This window comes from Onychomys torridus, chromosome 9 (assembly GCF_903995425.1).
Source record: "Onychomys torridus chromosome 9, mOncTor1.1, whole genome shotgun sequence".
NCBI lineage: Eukaryota > Metazoa > Chordata > Mammalia > Rodentia > Cricetidae > Onychomys > Onychomys torridus.
This window is the reverse complement of record NC_050451.1, coordinates 58,864,333-58,887,908: the sequence shown is the minus strand read 5'-3', so window position 1 is coordinate 58,887,908 and position 23,576 is coordinate 58,864,333. Positions and strand designations below refer to the sequence as shown.

The window sequence follows — 23,576 nt, the reverse complement described above, 5'->3', positions numbered from 1 at the left end:
CAGACCACCTTCCAAGTTTGTCTTCTCTGAAGCGGGGAAACATTCCTGGAGTGGGCAGCCGTGGACAAGCACAATCTGACTAGTATAGCTCTCCCAGCACCCGAAGGGGGGAAGGCCATCTTAGGGTGCATGCATGCACATGTGTAAATGGCCTTGTGAGCAGGGAGTTCTGAAGTAGAGTCAGGTACACTGGGACAGGGCTGGGCAGGCAGGGTGAGGCAAGGGTGTCTGGGATGCTAGCGTCCTTTACAATGTAGCAAATCCTGTGTCCTGACAAAGAAGAGATCCACAGAAGGCCAGTAGAGGATGGGCCTTGGGCTCTACTACAAGCTCCTTGAAAGACTTTGGAATCACAGACACAGTGTAGGTCAGACTCAGGCATTTCTAGACCCTGGGACACAAAAGGGGTATTAGTGAAATTCTTAGGAAGCTGTGGCTTCCAGGATAGGATTATAGTAATGTTAAGGTCTTGGTACTGATAAAAGTACCACTTTGTAAAAGCAATCCTCGCTAGGGGACACTAGGTAAAGGTAATGAAAGCTTTTTGTTTGTTTGTTTTGTTTTTTCAGACAGGGTTTCTCTGTGTAACAGCTCTGCTGTCCTTGTTGGCCAGGATGGCCTCGAACTCACCGAGATCTTCCTGCCTCTGCCTCCCGAGTGCTGGGATTAAAGGCGTGCACCACCACTGCCTGGCAGTAACTGTGCTATATTTGTTTTGATTTTTGAGGGTTTTGTTTATTTTTTTAGAGACAGGGGTCTCACTATTTAACTCTGGATGGCCTTGAACTCACAGATATCTGTCTGCCTCTAACTCCCAAGTGCTGAGTTTAAAGATATGTGCTATCATGGTAGGCTATGTGCTATATTTGTAACTTGATTGTAAATCTGTAATTATTTCAAGATAGAATGTAGGAGAATTTTATAAGAAAAAGGGAAAAGCAGCCAACGGATGGAGATACACCCCTGAGCTCACTTCCAACTTCTTAGCTGGTGTCACGGTGTGTCTGAGACAAGTACTGGAGCTGAAGGTGGACAAAAGCAGAGGCCCCCGGACCTCTGCTGGGAGCTGTGCCAGCCAAGGGCCCCGGCCTACGTCTCAGGGTCAGAGACGTCTTGGGCTAGCTCTATTCTTGGTCCGATCCTAGAATAAATGAGCACTGGTCCAGCTGCTGTTTTTAAAGGCCAGACAAATCCACCCCCCAGGGAGGCTGTGATGGTGGGGGAGGGGTGTCCAGGGAAGTCCACTGCCCACGTGCCCCTGCCATTCCATCCCCAATTAACCAAATTCAGTGGTACATCTTCCCACTGTGGTTTGCGCTCAGGGTGCCATCAGGACAAGGCTGCAGAAGGTAAAGTGTTAAGTAAGAACATGTCATTCAGTGCCACTTGGAACACGGTCAGGAACAGTCATGAGGATGGAGGAGCAGAAAAGCCTGTCTTTAAACTCTGTGAGGCAGTAAAACTAGAACATAAGCGAAGTGTCTTGAGTCAGCAAACTTGGTGCAAATCCCATTCTGTCACTAAAATGGCGGGGTAACCTTGGGTGGCTTATTTAGTCCCAAACTGCCCGTTTCTTCTGTAAGATGGAAATAGATTGTCTGTACCTCAAAATAGCACCAGGGATTGAATGAGATGGTTTAAATGAAAAAGGGCACAGTAAACCATGGCTGTTCTCTAGAGTTCCCCCACTCCTTTAATCCTTTAAAAAAAAATGAAGAAGCCTAACTTTTAAGATGGGGTCTCATGAAGCTTAAATTGGTCTCAGAATCACAAAGTAGCCAAGGCTGGCCTTGAACTTCTGATCCTCTCACTTCTCCATCTCCCCTACTATTGGGCTTAGCAGGTGTGTCCCATCACACCCATCCATAACACAGCATGAAAGAAAGGAGTCAAGATCCCCTGAAAGAAAACGCTAGAAGGAAATACAGGAAAATCTAGCCACGCTTGGGTTAGGCGAGAGAGGACTGTGGGTGACTCGGTTGTTTTCTAAACGCTCTGAACAGATGTTATATTTATAATAAAAATGTTTATTTAATTAAAAAAAATCCCCAAACCACAGCAGGAACAGTTAAGTATAACAAGAGCTGGCGCGTTTGTGCGGCTGAGATACACAGGGGAGAGGTAGAAAGCCAAGCGTTACCAGGAGGGCCACGGGGTAGGGGGGTCAGCTGTCTGAGGCAGTGAAGCTCTGTCTCAGGGGCCTGGACACCAAGAGTAGTTGGGCTGAGCAAGGGCTCTCCTGTCTCTCCAGGTCAGAGCACACAGGACAGGGGGGGCAGAGGCAGGGGGATTTGTAATCTCCACAGGCTGATGCCACCTAGGGAGGCCGTCCCAGTGCACCCTAGAACTCTGCCTTTCCCGCTGACAGTCAGGAGCATCTTCAGTCCCTAGAAAGCTCCAGGGTCAGGCCTCCCAAAGAGCTGGCAGTGGTATTTGAGGTCCCTGTCACCAGGTCCCCTGTCTCTATCCCCCCTGTCCACTGGCCTCTGCTCCAGAGCAGATTTCTGTATTTACCCTTCTCTCCCCAGCCCTCTGGCCGACAGAGAAAGGTCAACCTATGCTGGCAGTAGTCACCAAACAACTGATTTTCATCCAGACTAGGGACAGAGAGGTAGAAGCAGGAACACAATGGCAGGCCCATGTCGTTCCCTCCAGCCAGCCTGGGCCGTTAACTGAGGTCAGCACCTCCCCAGCTCCACTGCTCTTCCATAAGGGAAGAGTTCTGAGGCTCCCAAGCCGGCAGACCTACAGTCAGAAGGGCTATCCAGCAGCTTCGTGTGGATGATGGTGAGCTGTAGCATAGCTGGGGCCCAGGGACGTCACAGGATGAGGCAGCAGAAGAGGGTGCTGATTAAGCCAAAGCAATTCCCCAGCTTCCCCAAGGAAGGGTGTCCATCCCCCGGGGTGGAGTACAGGGGTTGGAAGGAGTCATTTACCCCCAGTATGAACCTGACACCATGGAGAGGGAGGCCATGGTGGAGCAGGAGGACACTCGAGTGGCAAAGTTGTTCCCTTTAGGGCCGGGGCCAGGGTGAGGAACAGGGTTCCCTGCTTATGCCCAAAGTGATATTTGTGGAATGGACCCATACCCTCTAAATTCCCCGGTACCATTCCTTGTTGAAATTATGCGTAGACTGAGCACTTGATTACCTGCCCACCACCCCTCCAGGCATTAGGATCCCCTATTTAGCTTCCTGCAATGTCCCTACAGCCACCTTCACTGCCTGGAACACAGCCCGATCCATCTGGGAAAAAGAAAAAACAAAAAACGACAGAATGTTCAGTCATGTTCCAGCCCCCACCCTCACGTTCCCACTCCCTACCCTTCTCAAGGACACCTTCATCTGGCACCAACAGGCTATTGGCCCACTCGGTTCAGATAGATCCGTCCTGCCCTCTGAGGCTGTACCTCAAAGAGACTAGGGCAGCGGCACATTCCGCCTTCGGGCCAGTATCACACTCACCTGGGCATAAAGCATACGGTGATCAGGGGGCAGGCTGGCTCCCTGGTGGCAGAGCTGAGCAGAGAGGGCAGAGGTCTCAGGAGACAGAAAGTGCTGGGTGACACTGATTGTGCTCACCAGGCCCTGCACCTGTGCCGTGGGGGACAAAGGCAAGAAGTGAATTGGGGCTCAAGCTATGTTCTCCTGATCCCTCTGACCACAGAAGTCTACTTTCCCATCCAACTTTCAGAAAGAAGTAGCCCTGGTTACAGTACCAGGCATTCATTCCATGGGACATGGCCAGAACAAGACCTGGGGGATGCTGGTGTCTGAGTGAGTTGGCTAAGACTAGATCAGATCTCTGGAGAGAGTTCCACATAGCTTTTCTTATTTTTATTTTTAATTAATTTATTTTTCTGGAACTGAGGACCGAACCCAGGGCCTTGTGCTTGCTAGGCAAGCGCTCTACCACTGAGCTAAATCCCCAACCCCTCCACATAGCTTTGAAGACTTCCAGACCCTCAGCTTTGCCATCTCCATGGCTTCCTGCCCTGCCTAGCTTTCTGTCAGGTATGGAAAGCTGTGTGATCATGACTCTAATACAGTGTTCTCTGTTCTCGATACCTCTGATCGTCTGCTAAGCCCCACCCACCAGGGAAGCACCTGATGGGGTGCCCCAGCAGGCACCAGCACTGCCTCTCCAGGGGCTTGCAGCAGAGTCCAGCAGCTCACACCCCACTCCTCCCTTAGACGACGTCGCAATCCTGCATCCAAGTAGCAGCTGCCTGGGGCGCCGGGCTCCAAGGTCCCTGCTCCAGCTGGGCACACCTTAAAGAAGAGAAAGAGATGGAGCTGCAGAGATGGCTCAGAGGTTAAGAGCACTGACTGCTCTTCCAGAGGTCCTGAGTTCAGTTCCCAGCACCCACATGGCAGCTCACAACCATCTGTAATGAGATCTGGTGCCCTCTTCTGTGTACATAATAAATAAATCAAGAGAGAGAGAGAGACAGACAGACAGACAGACAGACAGACATGAATACCCATGGGAATGAAGGCGGGGATTCCAGAGAGGAAGGGGTGTGGTCTCTTTGGAGGCCCAGGTACACTAGGATGCTGAAGCTGTCTTGAAGGGCAGGCAGAAGAGGAAAGAGGTAGGAGAGAGAGGTTTTGGTAGTCGAGGATGGGGGTAGGTCCAGGTTGGGCTGAAAGAACCTTAGAGCAAAAGACATTCAAGCTGGGGAGGAGGGATCTGAATCTCTGCTTTTCCTAGGAAGTGCCTTTCATAGCCTTTGTGACCCTGGCCTGTCCACTTGTTCTTGCACTGGTCCCTTTCTTCAAAACCCAGGAAGATGTTCTGCACAAGCCCCATTCGTAACCGTATTCACAAGGAATTCTTAAGTTTTTGTAAACAGCCTGCATCATGAGCTACATTGTGGAGAGACTGTAGCTTCCCTGGGGAGATGATCCAGGATCCAGAAAAGGCAGGGCCACACAGAAGTTCTGACTCGCAGTGGGTGGACAGGCTGAGGCCCCGGCAGCAGGCAGAGCTATGGGAGCCATCATCAGCCCAGGCAGAGTCAGAGCTCCGTGGGCAGGTAGGGACAAGTGGGGGCCGGAAGAGGTGCCCAGGGAACACCTGCAGAGGTGAGCGCCAGCATCATGCTCCAACTGGCCACCAGCTAAACTCACCCCCTTCAGCTAGGACCTCAGCCATTGTCCCTGGATGGAGAGGGTACCGGCAGGGGTGGGGTGGGGGTGGGAGGCTTGTGAACATCCCCTAGAGGAGTCCCAGGAGGATGCCAAGGTTCCTTGGTTCCAAAGACTCGAGTCCATCCTGGGGCTGTAGCAGTAACAGGCCACCCAGTGAGAAAGCGCCCCTCAGACCTCCCCATGAGTCACCCCACTGGGCCATATGGGACTGCCAACAGCCAACCACACCCAGAGCAGACAAGGCCATCTGTTCAAGATGGTGCTCTTGTCGGCTCCTCTCTGCAAGTCACAACATCTGTATCTGCAGATGTGTGCGCTGGTGTGCAGTGCATGGTGGACAACGTCACATCAACATCTGCATGTTTGTGTGCATCTTAGCAGGGGTGACACTTAGTCTTTTCTCTAGGACAACTGGGACTCGGCTGGACTTTGAAACCACCAGGCCCACCTCAACCATTTATTTGTTTTACTTAGTATTATTATTTTTGGTGGTGATAGTCAGGGAGAGTGTGGGTGTGTGTGTGGGGGGGGTGGATTATGTAGCCCAGGCTAGCTTAAAACTAACCTTGTAGACTGAGGATGACCCTGAACTTCTAATCCTCCTGTTTCTACCTCTCCAGTGCTGGGATCATAGGCATATGCCACCATGCTTGGCCCGTTCATGTATTTTTGAGACAGGGTTTCATTATATAGCTTAGGCTAGCCTTGAGTGCATGATTCTTCTGTCTCAACCTACCATACGCTGGCCTCCCATCTCCCCTGTCCTTCTGGAGTTTTGTGCCTTCTTCTCTCCCTGCTCTACCACTAGGTACCTATCCTGGTAGGCAGGTGCACCCACTTCCTCCCTGAGCTCTCTTCATGGCTAGTGTCTCCCCTAGAGGTCTCTCCTCACAGTATGCATTACAGGAAAAGGAGCAGCTGTTTGCCAGTCTCTTAGCCCTGGAGCTGCGCAAGGGGAGAGAGACTTCCTGTTCCCAAGAGGAATACAGGGTAGTAACCCAGAGTCAGAATAAATGTAAGCTCAGATCCCAGGGTTACCACTAAGCCTCAGTTTTCCCATCCATAAAATGGGAAAGTAGCTGTCCCTGCCTAGCTCAGAAGTGAGGAAGAGGAGAAGGATACCCATTAACAGAGACAATGCACCAAGGCCCTAACACAATGCCCATTCTACAGTTATTGCCTCATCTCTTCACTAGATTCTGACTTCCCTGCTATATCCTCTCCTCTCTCGGAGCCCCACCGGAAAATCAGACTTCCGATCTGCTCTCTCGGCACCTGTCTACCTGAGTCTGGCTAACTCGCCTTCAGGACTAGGGTAGGCAGCGAGGTCACAGGAGATGGGAGCACACACAAGACATGGACAATGAACATCCTGGCTATGCAGGGACAAAGGGGTGGGCTCTGAGCTCCCTCCCTCCTCACCATCTGGAGAAAGCGACGGATGCGCTGGGCATCCTGGGCCCGGAACACGTGCCACACAGTGCTGGTCTGGCTACCTGGAGACCAGAGCCCCTCCCCATCCAGGCCTGAGAGGAAATCTGCAGGAGAAAGAAGGCTCAGGTGAGCCCAGGGTAGGCAAAGGCACACATTATCACTGACAGTTTGACTTGCTGGTGTCTCCAACCCAAGGACTTACCTTTCTGCGCTCGGTGCCAGGCAGGCAGCTGTGCCTCAGCGTGCACCAGGATACTGATTAGGTCAGACACCTCTACACATAGGTTCTTGGTCCCCAGGTGTCCACGGTGTGGGCTCACACCTACATGGAGGTAGAGCGAGGATAGTTGGGATTAAATAAGAGACGTAGTTTCAGCCCTAAGGCACAGATGCTCCTGTGCCCTAAGATATTAGATAGGGCAGAGGTAGGGAGGGAGGGATGGGCACTCACCATAGGCTGCCCAGAGCTGGGGCTCCAATGGATGCAGGGGGAGGCCCAGGGGGAGGTAGGAAGCTAGGTTGAGTTTCCCTTGGTGGGCACAGTACTCTGGGAGTGGAAGGCTGGAGGCAAGGTTCTCCACCCTGGGGATAGGGGTTGGGAATGGGAATCATGCATAGGAAGTCCAATTCAGACACCTGAGACCCATCATAGCTTCCCACATTCAGAGGGCAAAGTCCATCCCCCCCCCAGGAATTTCTATCACTCCCCCAAAGAGAGACCCTCCATCCCCTCCTCTAACTAGACTTCCATTTTAAGCCCCTTTAGACAGCCTGGCCATTAAGGGTGAAGGGTGAGGAGGAGATTGCTGGTGCCTGGGAGATAGGGTTAGTCTTTGGTACTGTACATACCTGCTAGCGTCCTTGTCCCCCAGGGTTCGGTGTAGCAGGAGGATGGAGCCCTCCTCTAACTTTGGACGTGCTAAGGGGAGAGACAGATGCCAGTGACCCTATCTTTTGGAATCTTTTGGCCCAGAGACTCCTTCCTGTCCCTGTGGCAGCCATGCCTAAGTTCAGTTTCTACCTCAAACCTAGCTTCTAGCTGCCTCTAGAGCTACCAAGGGTTCCCTTCATACCTGACCCCTCAGGGACATGCTCCCAGCTCCCTCTATCCCAAGTCAGGAATACTTACTCTCAGGGTGAGAGAATCCTTCCCAGAATGCTGTGCTGTCCAGGCTTGTGGGCTGGGGAGGTCCGAGGGCAGTCAGAGTCTGTACCTGGCCACCAAGTGTCCCAAGAGCTTCCATTCCCCACAGGCTAACTCTCAGCGTCTTCTGCATGCCTGACACTAACACAGGCTGCGGAGGAGAAGACAGAAGGACACAAGAATTGGGAGAAGCTCATGGCAGTCAGGCTGGGGCATGTTGTGGCAGCTCCAGAACAGTGGGGGAGGGGCTGGGGACAGACCAACCAGGACACCCTGAGCCTGGGGACCAGGACCCTTTGAGGCCAGTGAGGCCATAGCCCCCGGAAGGGAGAGGCAGGCCAGCTTACCTGGCCCTGCCGCCAGTGTTCCTGGAAGAGGTGAAAGCCATGCCTAGGCCTGGGCTCCTGCAGCCACAGCAAAGCCCCAGGAGGAGACAGCCGGGGTCGCACCGGTGACAGGGGCAGGCTCAGGCCCTTGCGCAAGCCTGGCCCCCCTCGAAGGCCTGGCCCCAAGGCTTTCTCCTGTATCTTCCGTTCTACTACCTGGGCAATAATGCTGTCCAGGATGTTGGTAATGCGGTCATCCTGTGGGGAGGCAGGGATAGAGGGGCAAGAAGGCTCAGGACCCATTCAGCCACATAGGCATGGCCACCCAGCCTGGGCTCCTCAGGCTCTTAACCCTCCCTCTGAGCCCTTGCTCACACTGGGCAGAGCCGGGGTGACGGGCGCAAAGGCCATGTGAATCCGCTCATGCCCCAGGCAGAGTTTGACAGCAGTGGAGGCTAGCAGTTCACAGAGAGAGGGACAAGGAAGGGGTGATCGGCTAGCACGCTCCTCTGCTGGGGTCTCAGTGGAGTCTGGGGTCTCTGTTGGAGAAGAAAATGGTGAGCGACTTTCTGTTTGGCCTTTATCTCAGAGAGGTGTCCTTTCATCCCCTGGCCAAGCCTGCTCAGCATTACCCCAACATTACTCTGCTCTGTCTGGGTAATCCCACCACTGCCTTCCTAAACGTTGCAGAGCCTCTAAGACAGGTGGCTCAGGGGTTGGAGAGATGGCTCAGAGGTTAAGAGCACTGGCTGCTTTTCCAGAGGACCCCAGTTCAATTCCCAACACCCACATGGCAGCTCACAACTGTCTGTAACTCCAGTTCCAGGGGATCTGGCATCCTCACACAGACTTACATGCAGTCAAAACACCAATTCACATAAATAAAAAAATGAACAAATTATAAAAATAAAAAAAAAAGGGTCAGAATGGGAGTCTGAGACTGGGAAACAGCTCAGCAGGTAAGCACAGCATTTCTGTGTAAGCATGAGAATCTAAATTCAAAATCTCCAACACCCACGGCAAAACAAACAAACAAAAACCCAAAACAGGCATGTTCATGCCTGCCACCTCAGCTCTTGAGTTGGGGAGGGGGTGACTCAGGGATGGGGAACATCGCTGAAGTTTGCTGGCCACCAACCTAGTAGCTTCAGGTTCAGAGGGAGACCCTGTCTCAAGGGACTAAGGTGGAGAGTGATAGATCAGGATACCCGATGTCTCCACGCACATAGGATAAACGAATGAGTGAATGAACAAATAGTAGGAGGCCTGGTTGGAGGAGTTAGAAGTCTTGAGATGAGGGATGGAGATTCTTGCTTTAGGTGTTGTGAGGGGGAGGGGAGCTGATGGCCAAAGTGCTGCTAAGTTTCTTCTGGAGACTTTTATTCCCTCCTGTACTCCCCATGGGGGGAGGGGCAGGCACTCACCTTCTTTGATGTCCTTGGTCCTATTGGAATCTCCATTGCAGGAAGGTTGTGGAGCTGGGGGGGGTTTCTCTGTTGGTTCTTTCTGTTAAACCCATAAACCAGCACCACCCCGAACCCAAACAGAGATTTTAAAACTGGCAGACATAGCTGAATTCAATGTTCAAGAATTAACAATGTGTTCTTCTAAGTCCTAAAGTTGTTTGTAAGAGAGTGAAACGTTAGGGTATGTAGCGTTAACAGAGAAAATAAAACTGCTGTGTACTTCTCTACAGGGCATGGTCTAAACATGTGTTAAAACAGACACAAATAAATGCACAGACAAGTAACTGGGAAAAGTCAAAATGTTAATGGCAACTTAAGAGGTCAGCATTATTTTCTTACTTATCTATATTTTCAGAATTGTCTATAATGGATATATGGCAATGTCTGGAATATAAAATGTACTTTGCAGCCAAGTATAGTGGCATACATCTGTAATCCTTGTACTCTGGAGGTCAAGGCAGGTGGACTGCAAGGCTGAAAGACCTTATCTTGAAAAAACAAACTCTGATGGGTGGGTAGTGGTGCGTGCCTTTAATCCCAGCACTCTGAGGCAGAGCCAGGAGAATATCTGTGAGTTCGAGGCCAGCCTGGTCTACAGAGCAAGATCCAGAACAGGAACCAAAACTATACAGAAAAACATTGTCTCAACCCCTCCCAACCCCCCCCAAAAGAAAACCAAACTCCACACAACAATAAAATGTACCTTTCGTTTTCTCCACACTGGGATGGAACCCAGGGCCTTAGGCACGCCAGGAAAGCACCCTGGCACCTAGCTACATCCCAGCTCTTGGTTTTTATGAGACAGTCTCCCTGTGTTAACTAGGCTAGTCTCAAGCTCCTATTTCTCCTGCCTCCACCATCTAAGACATGTGCCATCATGCCTAGTTCATAAAATACTCTTATAGGGTCAGCAAGATGGCTCAGAAGGTAAGGGCACCTGCCAAGCCTGAGTTCAATCCCCGAAACCCACACATTAGAAAGGAAAGAACCAACTCTCCCAACTTGTCCTCTGACTTCCGTGTGTGCCTTGGCATGGGCTGTGCCCCTCCCCCACGTGAACATTTAAAAAAAATGTTAAAAGTGTCCATACCCAGAATTAACCCTTAATTCTCAAGTGAATAACTTTTTTCAAGTGAATTTTTTTTTTCTCAGTGTCTGTACAGTGCCTGTCACGAGTGAGGTGCCAGGGCTGCTGAGAAGGTGGGTTGACACTGAGCCAGAAAGGACCTGTGGCTGGGGTGGCGTTGGTGAGGGAAAGTAGTGAGGACTGGCCTAGAAGACCAGGTGAGGCAGAGAACTCTAGGAAGCAGGGTGAGAGGATTTGTGGTAGGGGATGAAGGGAAAAGGCACATGCTGGAATCAGTGTTAGGATCCTGCTTCCTGGAAACGTGGGAAATAGCTTCTACCAGCTTCTATGTCCCTCTTCATCCCCACCAACAGAGGAAGGCCACCCCTCCCCCTCCCCGAGGTCAGTCATTTCCATGCACACTGCTCAATCCTGGGGCCCACCAACTGGTGCTTGTCCCACAGATCACACCCTGGTTCTTACCTGCTGACCCCCATCCCCAGGGGCCCATACTCGGGCATCAACTTGGCAGAAACAATGCCCCCGGATGTCAAACTTGGCCCAGACCTGGTGCATCCCAGTGCTCAGTTCTGCCAGCGCTGAGTATGTAGAAGAGAGGTGGAGATGGAGCAGCCTGACCTCACCAACCAGGAGACCATGTCACCAGGGGCAGGAACAACGAGAGACAGTATGACTGTCTCCCTCAGGACCCACCCACTGCATGCCCCACCCCTCCACGATGGCTCACCCTGGCTGGAGACAAACTGGGTCAGAATCAGGGAACAGGCAGCATGCCCAGCCTCCTGGGCACACTCCTCCGTGTGCTGCTCCCGAGAGCCTGTGGGGTAGGAAGAGAGGAGCTGCAGGTCCAGAAAGCAAGGTAACCACAGGTTAAGGTCAAGGAAGAAGGCCAAATACACGGTATTTAAATCAGGAGTTCAGCAAGCCACAGGACAAGTGCTTGCTGGGAAGGCTGGGTCTAGGTAACATCGTAGAATTCTTTGCTTTTGGAATGCAGAGGTTTTGGAATGCATATCCTGCATGCTTTGCAGGATCCGAAGGTGGGAGTCTGTGAGATGGCTCAGCAGGTAGAGGCGCCGGCCACCAAGCCTAAGGACCTGATTTTGATTCCCAAGACTCACATGGTGGAAGGAAAGAACTGATTCCCAGAAGATGTCCTCTTGTCTGCCACACATGTGCACACACACACACACACACACACACACACACACACACACACACACAAATAAATAAGTCAATAAATATAAATAAATAAATAGATAGATAAATAAGTAAATATTTTAATTAAAGATCCCAGGGTGGTCATATAAGAATGTATCTGAGGCTGGGCGGTGGTGGCACATGCGTTTAGTCCCAGCACTTGGGAGGCAGAGGCAGGCGGATCTCTGTGAGTTCAAGGCCAGCCTGGGCTACCAAGTGAGTTCCAGAAAAGGCGCAAAGCTACACAGAGAAACCATGTCTCGAAAAAAACAAAAACAAAAACAAAAAAAACAAACAAAAAATAAATAAATAAATAATAAATAAATAAATAAATAAATAAATAATAAAAAGAATGTATCTGATCTAGAACTCTTTTTAGCCACGTCTACTGGACCCCTGGGAAACTCCAAGACCTGAGGTGGTCAAGTTGAGCCCAGGGAGTGAAAGCTAAAACCTTGCCAAGGATGAAACTGAATCAGCAGACCTGAGTCTAAAATCTTGGCTATAATATTGACTTGCTTTGGGGCCTTGGACAGGTCATTGATCCTCTCTGAGTTACTCTTAGTGGAAAATGAAGACAGTCACACCCATTTCACTGTGTTAACATGGAAGCTGATCAAAGCGAGAAGCAGAGAGCTTCTGACTTCTGTGTGTGCGCGCACTTGCGTGTGCGCGCACTTGTGTGTATATACGCAAATGCATGTATGTGTGTGGACCTTATCCTTTCAGGCTAGATCTCTCACTGAACCTGGAGTTCATTAATTCAGCCAGGCTGGCTGGCCAATGAGCTTCAGGAATCTGCCTGTCTCTGGCCCCTCAGGGCTAGGCCACCATGTCCAGACTTAATGTGGGATCTGAACTGAGAGCCTCCTGCTTGCTTGGTCAGAACTGACTGAACTCATACCCCCCGGTGCCCAGGCACTCGACTTCTTTAAAAAGTGGATAAGAAATGGGCTGGAGAGATGGCTCAGTGGTTAAAAGCACTGAGTAAGTCCTTATCCACCAGGTAGGAAGGGATGATCAGGGCATTCCAGATGGAGGGAACAGCTAGCGCCAAGGCCCCAGGGCACAGACAAGCTTGGTGATCCGGGAAGGGAAAGATGGGTGGCATGTTGACTGGGCTCAATTCCCATCATGCCCATGGCAGTTCATAACTGTCTATTTACTCTGGTTTCAGGGGCTCTGACCCCCATCCTCTGACCTCCACAGGCGTCAGGCACACATGTGGTACACACACATACATGCAGACAAAACACGCATACATATAAAATAAAACACATCTAAAAAAAAAACCAAATCTGGCCGGGTGATGGTGGCACACGCCTGTAATCCCAGCACTCGGGAGGCAGAGGCAGGTGGATCTCTGTGAGTTCGAGGCCAGCCTGGTGTACAGAGTGAGATCCAGGACAGGCTCCAAAGCTACAGAGAAACCCTGTCTCGAAAAACCAAAAATTAAAAAAAAAAGCAAATCTGGTTTTCCTCACCTGCTTTCTCCTTGGTCTTCCCAGCTCCGGCTATGCGCCCACAGGCTACACACAGCCGGTGGCTGCAGGAGGAACATCTCCAGTGGGTGTTGAAAAGTCCATGTTGGCAACGGCTGCAGCAGTATGGAATGCCTGGGCTGTCCTCTGTCATGGCTGGCCCCTGGCCTGCTGACCACAGAACAGGGTCAGAGGGCTCAAGGACACGCCCCCCTGGGCAGCAGTGATTCTCAACCCCTGCGTGCGTTTACACCCCTTTGGGGGGGGGTGTCAAATGATCCTTCACAGGGGTCGCCGAAGACCACCTGCATACCAGATATTTACATTAGGACTCATAACCGTAAGCAAACTACAGTTATGACGTAGCAACAAAAATACGATCATGGTTGGGGGGGTCACCACCACACGAGGAACTGTATTTAAGCATGGCAGCATTAGGAAGGTTGAGAACCACTGACAAATCGGAAGTAACGGGAGAGGCAGAGAGCAGTTTCTACCCGGAGCCACTAGAAGAAGGCACTGAGCTCTGTGGCTATTCCTCATACTTTACTCCACATACTTGTCTGGCAGTAGCCATCCTCTCGGGCACACTCCCAGGGCAGTAGTGGCCTCAGCTCCCCCAGGCCAGCCCCAACCCCGGCCTTGCCACAGGGATCTCCTCAGTGTGCCTGTATTACTAAGCCACACCACCACTTCCAGTACATTTTTCCATCCACCTCCCCACCCCTCAAGCCCTACTGCTACTGGAAATGGAAAGGTATAGCAGCTACTCAGGTGGCCTTTCCTCCAGGGAACTTAGCAGATTAAAAGAGGAAACCCTCAGAGGCCACTCCTGCCCTTACCCACAGGAAGGGATCTTTTTTTTTCTTTTCTTTTTTTTTTTTTTAAAGCCAAGGTTCAGACTTGGTAGGTGGAAAGGGCCCCGCCGAGCATACAGTCAAGGTGATCCAAGTGGGCCCAGGAGACTCAAGAGTTTCTCAGGAATAGGTTTTGCCCTCCCAGAGTTCACATCCCACTCAGGGATACAACCCACAGAATCATGACTCCAGAGCTCCTGGCCGAAAAGACCATGGAGAGATGAGGGTGACGTGTAGGGGAACTTCACAAGTGGCCCCAGAGGATGAGTAAGTCCTTATCCACCAGGTAGGAAGGGATGATCAGGGCATTCCAGATGGAGGGAACAGCTAGCGCCAAGGCCCCAGGGCACAGACAAGCTTGGTGATCCGGGAAGGGAAAGATGGGTGGCATGTATGCCAGGAATCCAGGCTGGGAGTGGCAGGATCCTATAGGAGCTGGCTTATGACGGAACAAACTAGGGCTGCCCTGTCTGGAGGACGATGATGACCCTGGGGATCTTCGTGCAGGGACTAACTCGTGGGCCCCAGGGCTGTAGTTTACAAAGATCATAGTATTGCTCGAAAGAGCTGCAGAAAGGGTGGCCTGGATCTGAGGACCCAGCTGAATACTGAGTCTCTACCCTCAGCCCAAATTCCATCAGCTTTCCAGGCCCATGAGACTCATCACTCTAGGGGCTTTCCCTGCCCTTCACCTCTCTGAAGCCTGTCACTGTCACCTTCCAGGCTCTTGAGACATTTGTACTGGCTCTGTTTCCCTACAAGCCCTATTGTTCTCAGAGAACCGGCCTGAGTCAAGTTTTTAAGACTTCCCAGCAGGATCCTCACCCAGGGCCAGAAACCTCAGTCCAAGTTAGGAATGGGGCTAAAGAAGGACGGAGCTCTCCTGAGCAGGCCAGAGAACCCTGACGCACTGGTAAACATGGGTTGGGAGAGGCATGCAGGAGCAGGCCCACCAGGGGGGTCAGCTCACCTTCACGCTGTGCCCAGGCAAGAGCCTCCCTCTCCCTCCGCAGCAGGCGGCAGAGCCGGTCACCCAAACCACTCAGCAGGTGCTTGGCCAGCACCTTGTTGAAGGGAGCTTCTGGGTCAGACCCTCCTCCCTCCTCGGAGCTGGCCAAGGAACCCTCCTCCTCCAACTGCTTCTCTTCCAGGGGCAACCTGGAGAGGGGAGGAAAGGGGGCTTGAGGAGGGAGCCCATGGGTGGGGGGAGGGTGGGGGCATTGCTGGCTGTGACCGTCAGGAGCAACACTCACCTCTGTGATTTCTGGGAGCGGCTGGTCAGTACTCCTACATCTCCAGCTGTCGGGACACAACTCTGGCACTGAGTGATACCTGCTAAGTGAGCCTGGCAAGATGTATCCTGAAGCCTGGCTTCCTGGAGGCTAATCCTGCCATCTTGGGGTCCTGAGGAGACAATACAGCTGCTTAGGGAGTCTGGTTTCTGAGGCTTGTATTAGCCAATGCCCTGAATTAGCACCCACCCTGTCCATGTGCAGCCAATTCAGTCCCTGGTTCCCAGATCTGTGAGGACTAATTCTGAACTCAAAAGAGAACCAGGCAAGTGTAAGTTTCACACACACACACACACACACACACACACACACACACACATGCACACGCACACGCACACACACACACACACACACAGGAGGGCTGAAGAGTAGCTGGAGATATCCCTGGCAGGGGTGGAGGCTGAGGGGTTGTTTAGCAGGTTCAACCCAAAGCTTTGGGCAGCCTGAGCAATGGTCCTTGTACACGTGCAGAATCCGGCCAGTATAGGCTTTGGATAGGATGGCTAAAAGCTCAGTGGCTATGTGATATCCTGAGGAGATGATTCCAACATGGATGGATGGGCACCGGAAAGCGAGAAGGCCAGAGTTTCAACACAGAACACAGGTGCTGTAACCCAAGACGGCAGAGGAGCCAACAACTTCCCAGCCCAGACTGAGGCGTGCAAGGATGCAGACAGACCCACGCCAGGTGCCGGGGCTTTAAGGTCAGGTCATAGAGACAGTCCTCTGAGCCCAGCAGTGCAAGAGGCTGAGAATGAGGTGATCCTGCAGAAACCAATCTGGCTCCAGGATTGCTGGAACCCTCTGTGAAGGACACAGTGTAGCAGAAGAATCCATGATGTACCCAAAAGGCTGTCATGCTGCAAAGTCCAAACTGAGTCTCCATGATTCAGCTGGCCAAGAGAGGCTGACAGTGGTCCTTCAGGAGAGGTAATGCCTAAATTAGGCTTTGTGGTCCAATAGCCATGGCATCGAGCACGTATTGTTTACTAGGTGCCGTGAGATCTTCGGTGTCCTGACGAGCCGTCTGTTCCTTCCTGTAGTCTTCATAAGGTAGGGACCATCTTTATTCCCACTACAGATGAGGGAATTAGGGTTCTCAGAGATGAAGTTACTTCTTTCTTCAGGTCGCAGGTACTGACCATCATGTCAGGAAGCACGTACTGTCTCTGGAGCCCCTGCTCTGAACCAGGCCACTGAACTGCCAACAACGACTCACCAAAAGGTGGGGATGGGAACTGCTGGCTAGAAATCTGTGATGGCCAATCCTAGGAGCCAGAGAACTATGGTGGTTCAGGAAGGAACCCTGCCATCTTAGTACGACCCATCACAAAGGCCTATGGACTTCAGTGCCCTGTAAAGGCCCAGCCCTGTTGTCCCACCTTCAACGGGGCCCCTGCAGCCTACCATCCCCTCACCTCTCTGTTCCTCTTCTTGCTCGGCCTCCTCCGCCTTGCTTCCTGTGGATGTGTCTGGTACCTCCTGCCAAGCCCTGGCCCCCTGCCTCCCAGTGCCTGGGAGAGGGTGGGATGGGCGTTTGGGAGCTGGGCCCCTTGCTGCTCCCTGGACCTCTGGACTGCCTGCCCTCTTGAGTGCCCGGATCCCGGTGGCCTGACTCTCTTCCTTCTTAGGACAACCACCTGGGCACTCAAACTGTTCTGAGTGGCGTGTGAGCCAGGTCTTCTTCAGCTTGGTGTGATGGCTTGGGGGACAGGCTCTGGAGCCAACCTTGTTCCTCTCTTCGCTGGATTCACCTGGCCCACTGATACCTCCCTCTGGGCTATCCTGGCATTTCCTACAGGGGCCAAGATCCCCCTCTCTGGCAGTTAGGTGGGATGAGCAACAGCCTCCCGTAGGAACCGGAGCTCCAGGGGACGGGCATCTTGGTGTGACTGGTGGTTCCAGCTGATACCCAAGGCTATTGCTTCCTGGCCCGGTCCAAATGTTGCCAAGAGTGTGAACTAGGCCTGGGGGACACGAGGGCCAGGGGGTCCGTGGAACAGTGTCTGGGTACCCCACGAAAAGTGGGCAAAGATTCTGCTGCCTGCCAGTGCCTGTCTCCCCATCCCTCTGGTGAGGTGAGGGACCTTCTGCCTCACAAGCTCGCTGGAGATGCCCACCAGGGGCTAAGCCCAACAACCCAGACTCTGACACTGCCAAGGGCTCCTTTGCTGGCCTGAGGATGTTCGGATCCTTGTGGTAAAAGCCCTGAAAAAGGAGAAAGGGCTAAGTTAATGCTAACGTAGCTTCTCGGCACTTAAAAGAAACAAGCAGGACTGACAGTTGCAGCTATTAACAATAAAATACAGGTATAAGGCATCAACGGTGAACTCATGCACTGGCAGGCAAGTGGTGCCTCTCCAGGAGGCCCCCCTACCACCCTGGGTTCCCCCTTGATCTTCTCCCAGGCTTTCTTAGAGTCCTCCAGTATCCAGAGGCTGAAGGGCTAATGCTTGCCACGGCAACAGGACATCAGGACCTACTAGAGAATTCCGCTTTGACCCACATGGGCGTTTGTTTGTTTTGGTTTTGGAGAAAGGATCTTTCTCTGTAGTCCAGGCGAGCACAGGACTCACAATCTTACTGCCTCATAGGCGTACACTATGATGCCCATCTTTGCTCTCCAAACACTGAAAAATCTCATTCTAGGCATCCGGGGTAGCCTGTCAGGAAGGAGCCCTCCTAACAGGCTAGGAGGACTGCCCCTCTCACCCACTCTTGGCCCTCAAGGTAAGGCTACACATTCCACGGGCAGTTTCTAAGTCCTGATCCTAGGTGAGCTAGGGGTGAGTCAATGGCTGAAGTGGCCCAAGGGCAGGGCAGGGAAAGGCACGGAGGTAGAGCTGCCCAGTGTTTAGGTTTGTCTTTAGGGCTAGGGACAACTGAACCCCATGCACCCGCAATTCCCTCACTTACCTTGCTGCCTAAGCTGAAGGCAGAGGGCACTTTTGGCTGACCCCCAGAATATACCCAGGGGTGAGAGGCCAAAGGCCAGTCATATGGACGCTCTGGGGGCAGGCTGGACATTAGGTAGGGCGGCAAGCAGGTGGGAACCCAGAAAGGAGCTTGCTCTAGAATCTTGGTCTCCAGCAGGAAAGGGCAGTGCAAGGACCGAAAGGCCACAGGGTCACTCTTGGGATGGGCACTACTATACTCAGGTAACAGGGGGCCGTAGCGAGGTGGGCACGCTGGCCCACAGAAGGCCAGTGGATGGGCCAGCATCGCTTCTTTGCAGCGCAGTCCTTCCTTGCTACCCAGCCAGCTGGCCTTTCTCTCCCCATTCCGAGGACCCTCACCCTCTACCAGTGAGAGCGTGTCCTTGGGGCCTTGCGGGAAGCCAGGAGGGAGCCAGGAGTCCGGAGTGCTCAGGACGCCCCTCCAAAAGGGAGCAGGTTCTCCTAGGCACAGTGCCCCATGGCGCAAGCCATCCTGTGGTGGGGTACTGGGCTCCTGCCCCACAATGCCGTTCTCGGGGGCTGTCTTCTCCCAGGCTGGGGTGTCCTTCAGGAAGCTGGGCATACTCTCCATCACTCTCCTGCCCTCATGGGGCTCTCCCAGGGAGGGTCCTGGAGTATAAGGACAAAGCATGAACTCTTTGGGCACATGCCCCACGTACTTTACCATGGGCACCACCCTGGGAATACCAAAGTGACTCAAACAAACCAGTAAAGCAAGTGCCAGGCTACAGTATGGCACAAAGCAGCTTTCCACATGTGGCCAAAGAGATTCTGCTTCATGGCCGGAAGTTAATACCTTTTCCTAAGTTCTGACCCCTATCTGAATTTGGGGGTCCAAATTCAACAGAAGGTTGTCACTTCTAGGGTGAAAGGTTCTACCCTTACGGAGCTAGAAATCTGGTTACAAGTCTTGGAAATGGATAGGAAGCAAGACTGCAAAAGTCTAGCTTAGCTGGACTCAACTGGGAGGCCAGGGAGGCTGGATTTGACCCTGTGTCACCTGCTCTGCAGATGTTCAGAGGGTTATTTTCTCCTCCGGGCTCCAGTGTCCCCGTGTGTAAAAGTGGGACTTGGGACACAGAGGACCCTTTCTAAACCTCAGTCTGTGGTTTTGGGGGTGCTCCTTTCCCACCCCCATCTCCAGCCCCCACCAGGCTTGCAAGACTGGGATGTTCAGGTCTGGCAGGCCGGAGTCCCTGGGCAGGGCAGCTAGCCAGGGCTGCTGGCTGGTGTCTCTCCCTACACCTGGGCTGCCTGCCCCTGCCCCTTGGTGGGCTCTAGTGTCTTGGCATCTCCAACACAGTACCAGGACAACTGCTGGGGGCTAGGATCTCGGCTCCCAAGGGGAGGAGTAAGCTAGCCTGTGAGAAAGGATTAAGAGGTTTCAGACTTGGATGGGGCAGTGCTGGGCACCGCTGCGAACTCCAGCTCGGATGGGGGGAGGGAAGGAGGCGGGGAAAGCAGGCTGGGCCCCAGAGATACGCAAGCGAGGGAAAATTGAACAGGCATGCGAGGGACCAGGATGACAGGTGGCACCGGATCAGCTGCACTCTCCCGGAGCGGTCCCCTTGGCCGGCTCGAGGAAGCCCCAAGAGGGATGGATATACGGGATCCTTGGCGGAGGCGCCAGGAATTTTTGGAGCTGCAGCCTGCATGCGGTCCAGCCCCCCCTAGTTGGGCATTCTAACTTTTTCATGTTAATGAGTGAGGTCCAGTCCAGAGTGGCACCGGCACTTCATTCCCCCCTGCACCTTGGGATGGGCTCATAGCCCCCCATTACAAGTACCCCAGAAGGCGCCCCCTCTCGGCGTTTACCTGGGCTTCACAGGCCGGGCGCGGTGTGGGCGGCGGTCGTGCTGGCCGGCGCTGGGCACTCGCTCCCCATGGGCCGGCTTCGGGGCGTTCTCCCTCTTTCTGCTCAGCGCGCTCGCGCTTTCTTTCCCCCCGGGCGTCGGGGGCGCTCTAGGGCCGCAGGTTGGAGGGGTCGGACTCCGGGATTTGCAGGATGCGGCACACGGCGCGGATGGGCCGCACCAGCTTCTGGGCCACGGCTGTGGGTTGCGCCATGGGACGCCGAGACTCCGTGCTGCGCTTTGGGGAGGGTCGGACCGGGGCTAGGGAGCGGGTGTCCCCGGAGGGAGAGAAGGAACCGGGCCGGGGGGAACGCGCGCCCCGGGTCGGAGATGGCTGAGTGGGGGGAAAGGCCGAGGGGCCGGGGAAGGGGGTCGTGCCTGGAAGTGGGGGGCCGATCCCGTGAGCCAGAAGAGAGGCACCAGCGAGGGCGCAGCACCGCGCAGCGCGGCTAATGGAGGGACAGCGCAGCGGAGAGCGCAGCAGGACCTCTGATCGCCATCGCCAGACGCGCAACTGAGAGTGGGGAAGCTGCTCCGCCGGTTTCCTCCTCCAGCACCCTGCGGGAAACAGGAGCCCGTGATTCGGCGGCCCCGCCTGGGCCTGCCCCCTTCTGAGCCCCGGGGGCTTCCGCCAACGCCCCGGCGATGCCACCGGCTGCGCACGGGGAGAATGAGCCCTTTGTTCCCCCTCCCCCCCGCGGCACCCGGGCGCCTGCCGAGAGAGGCTCCCCTGGGGCAGTGTGCCAGCTTCCCAGCCGCCCCACCCTCCCGTGGGCCCGGCCCGGAGCCTGGCAGGCGGGCAGCACCCCCACTATAGGTGCCAAGCCCGGGAACTGGAGCAAAGGGCGGGAGGGGCCGGACCAGGCCATGGTGAGGCGGGGTGCCCCCCGGGGTGCTAGGGCGGGGCGGCAGGGAGGGGTCAGTGCCAGAGCTGGCAGGGGCAGTCGGGTTCTCACGGGTCAGTGATGGGTGCCGCGACCCACGCCAGCAGGCCCGTGCCTGCTGGACCACTCTCTCCCTGTCCTTTCCAGCTCTGGGCACACCCCAGTGACTGGTGTCTTCCCTGCCTCATTCTTCATCTTCACCTGCCCAAGCCCCTCTTCCCAGCATCCCTCTCAGGGCACAAGGTTACGCAAAGTGTTCTGCTTTGGAATCTGGGAGGGCCTGCCGTCTGGTCTGTTCCCTGGTCTAAGGGCCTTGATTTCTACCAAGTGTCCAGAGAAGTGATGGGACCAGAAGCACACCAGCATCCGAATCTACAGCTGGGGTTGCCTACTGGGCTGCCCCATCCTCAATGTTCCTGGTGCTCCCAGGCCCAGCCTGGAGAGGAGCCCATGGGAGTGGCTCCTGGGAGGGAACATGGAGTAGGAGAGGAAATGGGCAAACAGGGCACCCTCCACCCGAGGAAGCATCCCTGCTCTTCTGCGGGGGTGGTTCCAGAGCACACACACAAAACAGACAGATTCAGACAGACACACACAGAAACCTACACGCCCAACGGGTGCTTCCCTTCCCTGAAGGCACCCACCTCCTGCCCCTCTATTCCCCTGCCTCTCTGAGCCCAGTCCGAAACAGAAGCAATACCACTTACTTCCCCATCCCTGGGGAAGGGATGAATTGTGGTAGCCACAACCTGGTCCCAAGTCATACCACCATCTCTGAAGAGGGGTACAATGAAGAGCCCAAGGTCTTCCTCTCCCAAGGGACAAGGATGAAGGCAAGGAGCCTTTCATCAACTGTTGAGGACAGGATGGGTACTTGGGAGAGGAGGGCCATACCGTGGAAACTGTTCAGACTTGGGCCTTATTGACACAGATCTTCCTAGCCCCTCACTTTCCCAGAGGCCAAGTCTGGTGGGGACAGGCCGGCAGGGATTGTTTGCTTGACTGAGATTTTCATAGCCCTCTTCTTACCCACTCCCCTGGAGGTGGCCTGACCCCAGTGTGCTGTGGAATGAATAAGGAGGGTCTAACAGGAACTGGAGCCCCAAGGCTTCAGCCTGGCCTCCAGCCCCCAACCTGGCTCCTGGGCAAGGTGCTGGGCTGGGCTGTACCTGTGGTCCCTGTCTAAGCCTCTGGCCTGCCTTAGCCGAGGCCTGTGGGAGAGTGGTCGTCTAGGGGAAAGTCCTGTGGCTTGAGGCCTGGATGTGGCCAAGAGGAGAAGCTTGGGCTATCCAGAGTCCCAAGGGCCTGTGGCTGTCTTCCCCTAAGGTAATCGGGACTGTCTCAGGGGAACTGAACAGATCCCCACCCCTACACCTCCCAGCTGCCATATCTGCCTGTCAGATTATATTGCCTGGACTAGACCAGAGCTCCCAGGGCAGTCTTCTGGAATGTTTAGGAGTTAGTAGAGATGAAGGTGGAGAGAAGTACCACCCGCATCCCACCACATTCCCCATCTTTCCATGAGAGCCTGTGGCACAGGCCAGAGTCCTTGTAGCTGGCTGTGCTGTGCCTGAAGATGGAGCAGCCTGAGGACACACAGAAAAGACACAAACACAGAGAAAGCCACCCGCTGTGTGGTCACAAAACCAGACCATGGACCTACAAGCTGACTAGCACCCCCAGACTCTCATGGGTCCAACCCTAGCCCGCACCGACCCCTCACGCACTGACACACATGCACACACACATACACACACACATACACACACACACACACACACACACTCGTGCTGACAGGCACAGCCTCACTCACAGCCGGCTGCCCTTTCTCCACCCCAGAGCCCCTTACCTGGGCAAGCACAGTGCCCCTCAGGCAGAGTAGCCCCCTGCCCAGGGGTGGGCAGCAGGCAGGGAGGGGGAAGGAGCCCCGGAGAGTCAGGCCAAGCTGCCACTAATCCGGGCGGGGAGAGGGGGGGCACACACGTCAGAGCGGGGACTGCCGGGTGGAGGGCATCTGAGGACATCCCCTCCCACACACGCGGCCGTCTGGGCACCTAGCCCTGCTTCCCCAGCCCCTCCATCCTTCAGACAGCTGAGGCTGGCCTCCCCCCACCCCACCCCCACCCCTGTGGCCATGCCTGAGGTGGGGGACACGGCAGAGGGGAGGGGATACCGGGAGAAGTCTCCCAGGACCAGGGGGAGGGGACAGGGAAGGGAAGTGTGGAGATGCTGCTGGAGCCAGGAGGAAGCTCGGTGGTAGATGCTATCCTCTCCTCTGGCCCACCCACCCACATCGTTGACCTAATTCCTCTTCTGGAACCCTCCTTCTCTCTAGCCCTCCCCCACTGCCATCTAGCTTCCAATGTGTTTCAGGCTGAGCTTGGGGACGCGTGTGCCCGGCAATGTCAGCTCTGCCCCCAGGATCTCCCCCCCGCCCCAGCC

General features: G+C 54.3%; 1 protein-coding gene across 2 annotated transcripts; it reads right to left on the bottom strand.

Annotated features, from left to right (window-relative positions):
- Positions 1 to 2,006: 2,006 nt before the first annotated feature.
- On the bottom strand, positions 2,007 to 23,139 carry Hr (HR lysine demethylase and nuclear receptor corepressor). Of its 2 annotated transcripts, XM_036199085.1 has the most exons (20): positions 22,984 to 23,139; positions 20,213 to 20,808; positions 18,357 to 19,006; positions 16,859 to 17,648; positions 15,402 to 15,552; positions 15,119 to 15,306; positions 13,295 to 13,462; positions 11,338 to 11,427; positions 11,073 to 11,188; positions 9,482 to 9,563; positions 8,433 to 8,596; positions 8,079 to 8,315; positions 7,717 to 7,882; positions 7,437 to 7,506; positions 7,039 to 7,169; positions 6,790 to 6,909; positions 6,576 to 6,691; positions 4,107 to 4,271; positions 3,465 to 3,593; positions 2,007 to 3,245 (listed from the first exon to the last, which is right to left on the bottom strand). In XM_036199085.1, the coding sequence occupies exons 3-20, from the start codon at positions 18,966 to 18,968 to the stop codon at positions 3,183 to 3,185; spliced, it is 3,558 nt and encodes a 1,185-aa protein (XP_036054978.1). In that variant the 5' UTR covers positions 18,969 to 19,006; positions 20,213 to 20,808; positions 22,984 to 23,139; the 3' UTR covers positions 2,007 to 3,182. The 2 variants fall into 2 exon arrangements, with proteins under 2 accessions (XP_036054978.1, XP_036054977.1); XM_036199084.1 differs by lacking the exons at positions 20,213 to 20,808; positions 22,984 to 23,139 and having other exon boundaries at positions 13,295 to 13,459.
- Between the last annotated feature and the right edge of the window lie 437 nt (positions 23,140 to 23,576).

Coding starts and splice junctions, on each gene's coding strand:
- Hr (XM_036199085.1), bottom strand. CDS start 18,968: ATGGAGAGTATGCCCAGCTTCCTGAAGGACACCCCAGCCTGGGAGAAG. Junction 7,507..7,716: donor AGGATTCTCTCACCCTGAGA/GTAAGTATTCCT, acceptor CTCTCCCCTTAG/CACGTCCAAAGTTAGAGGAG. Junction 3,594..4,106: donor CTGCTGGGGCACCCCATCAG/GTGCTTCCCTGG, acceptor CCCACGGCACAG/GTGCAGGGCCTGGTGAGCAC.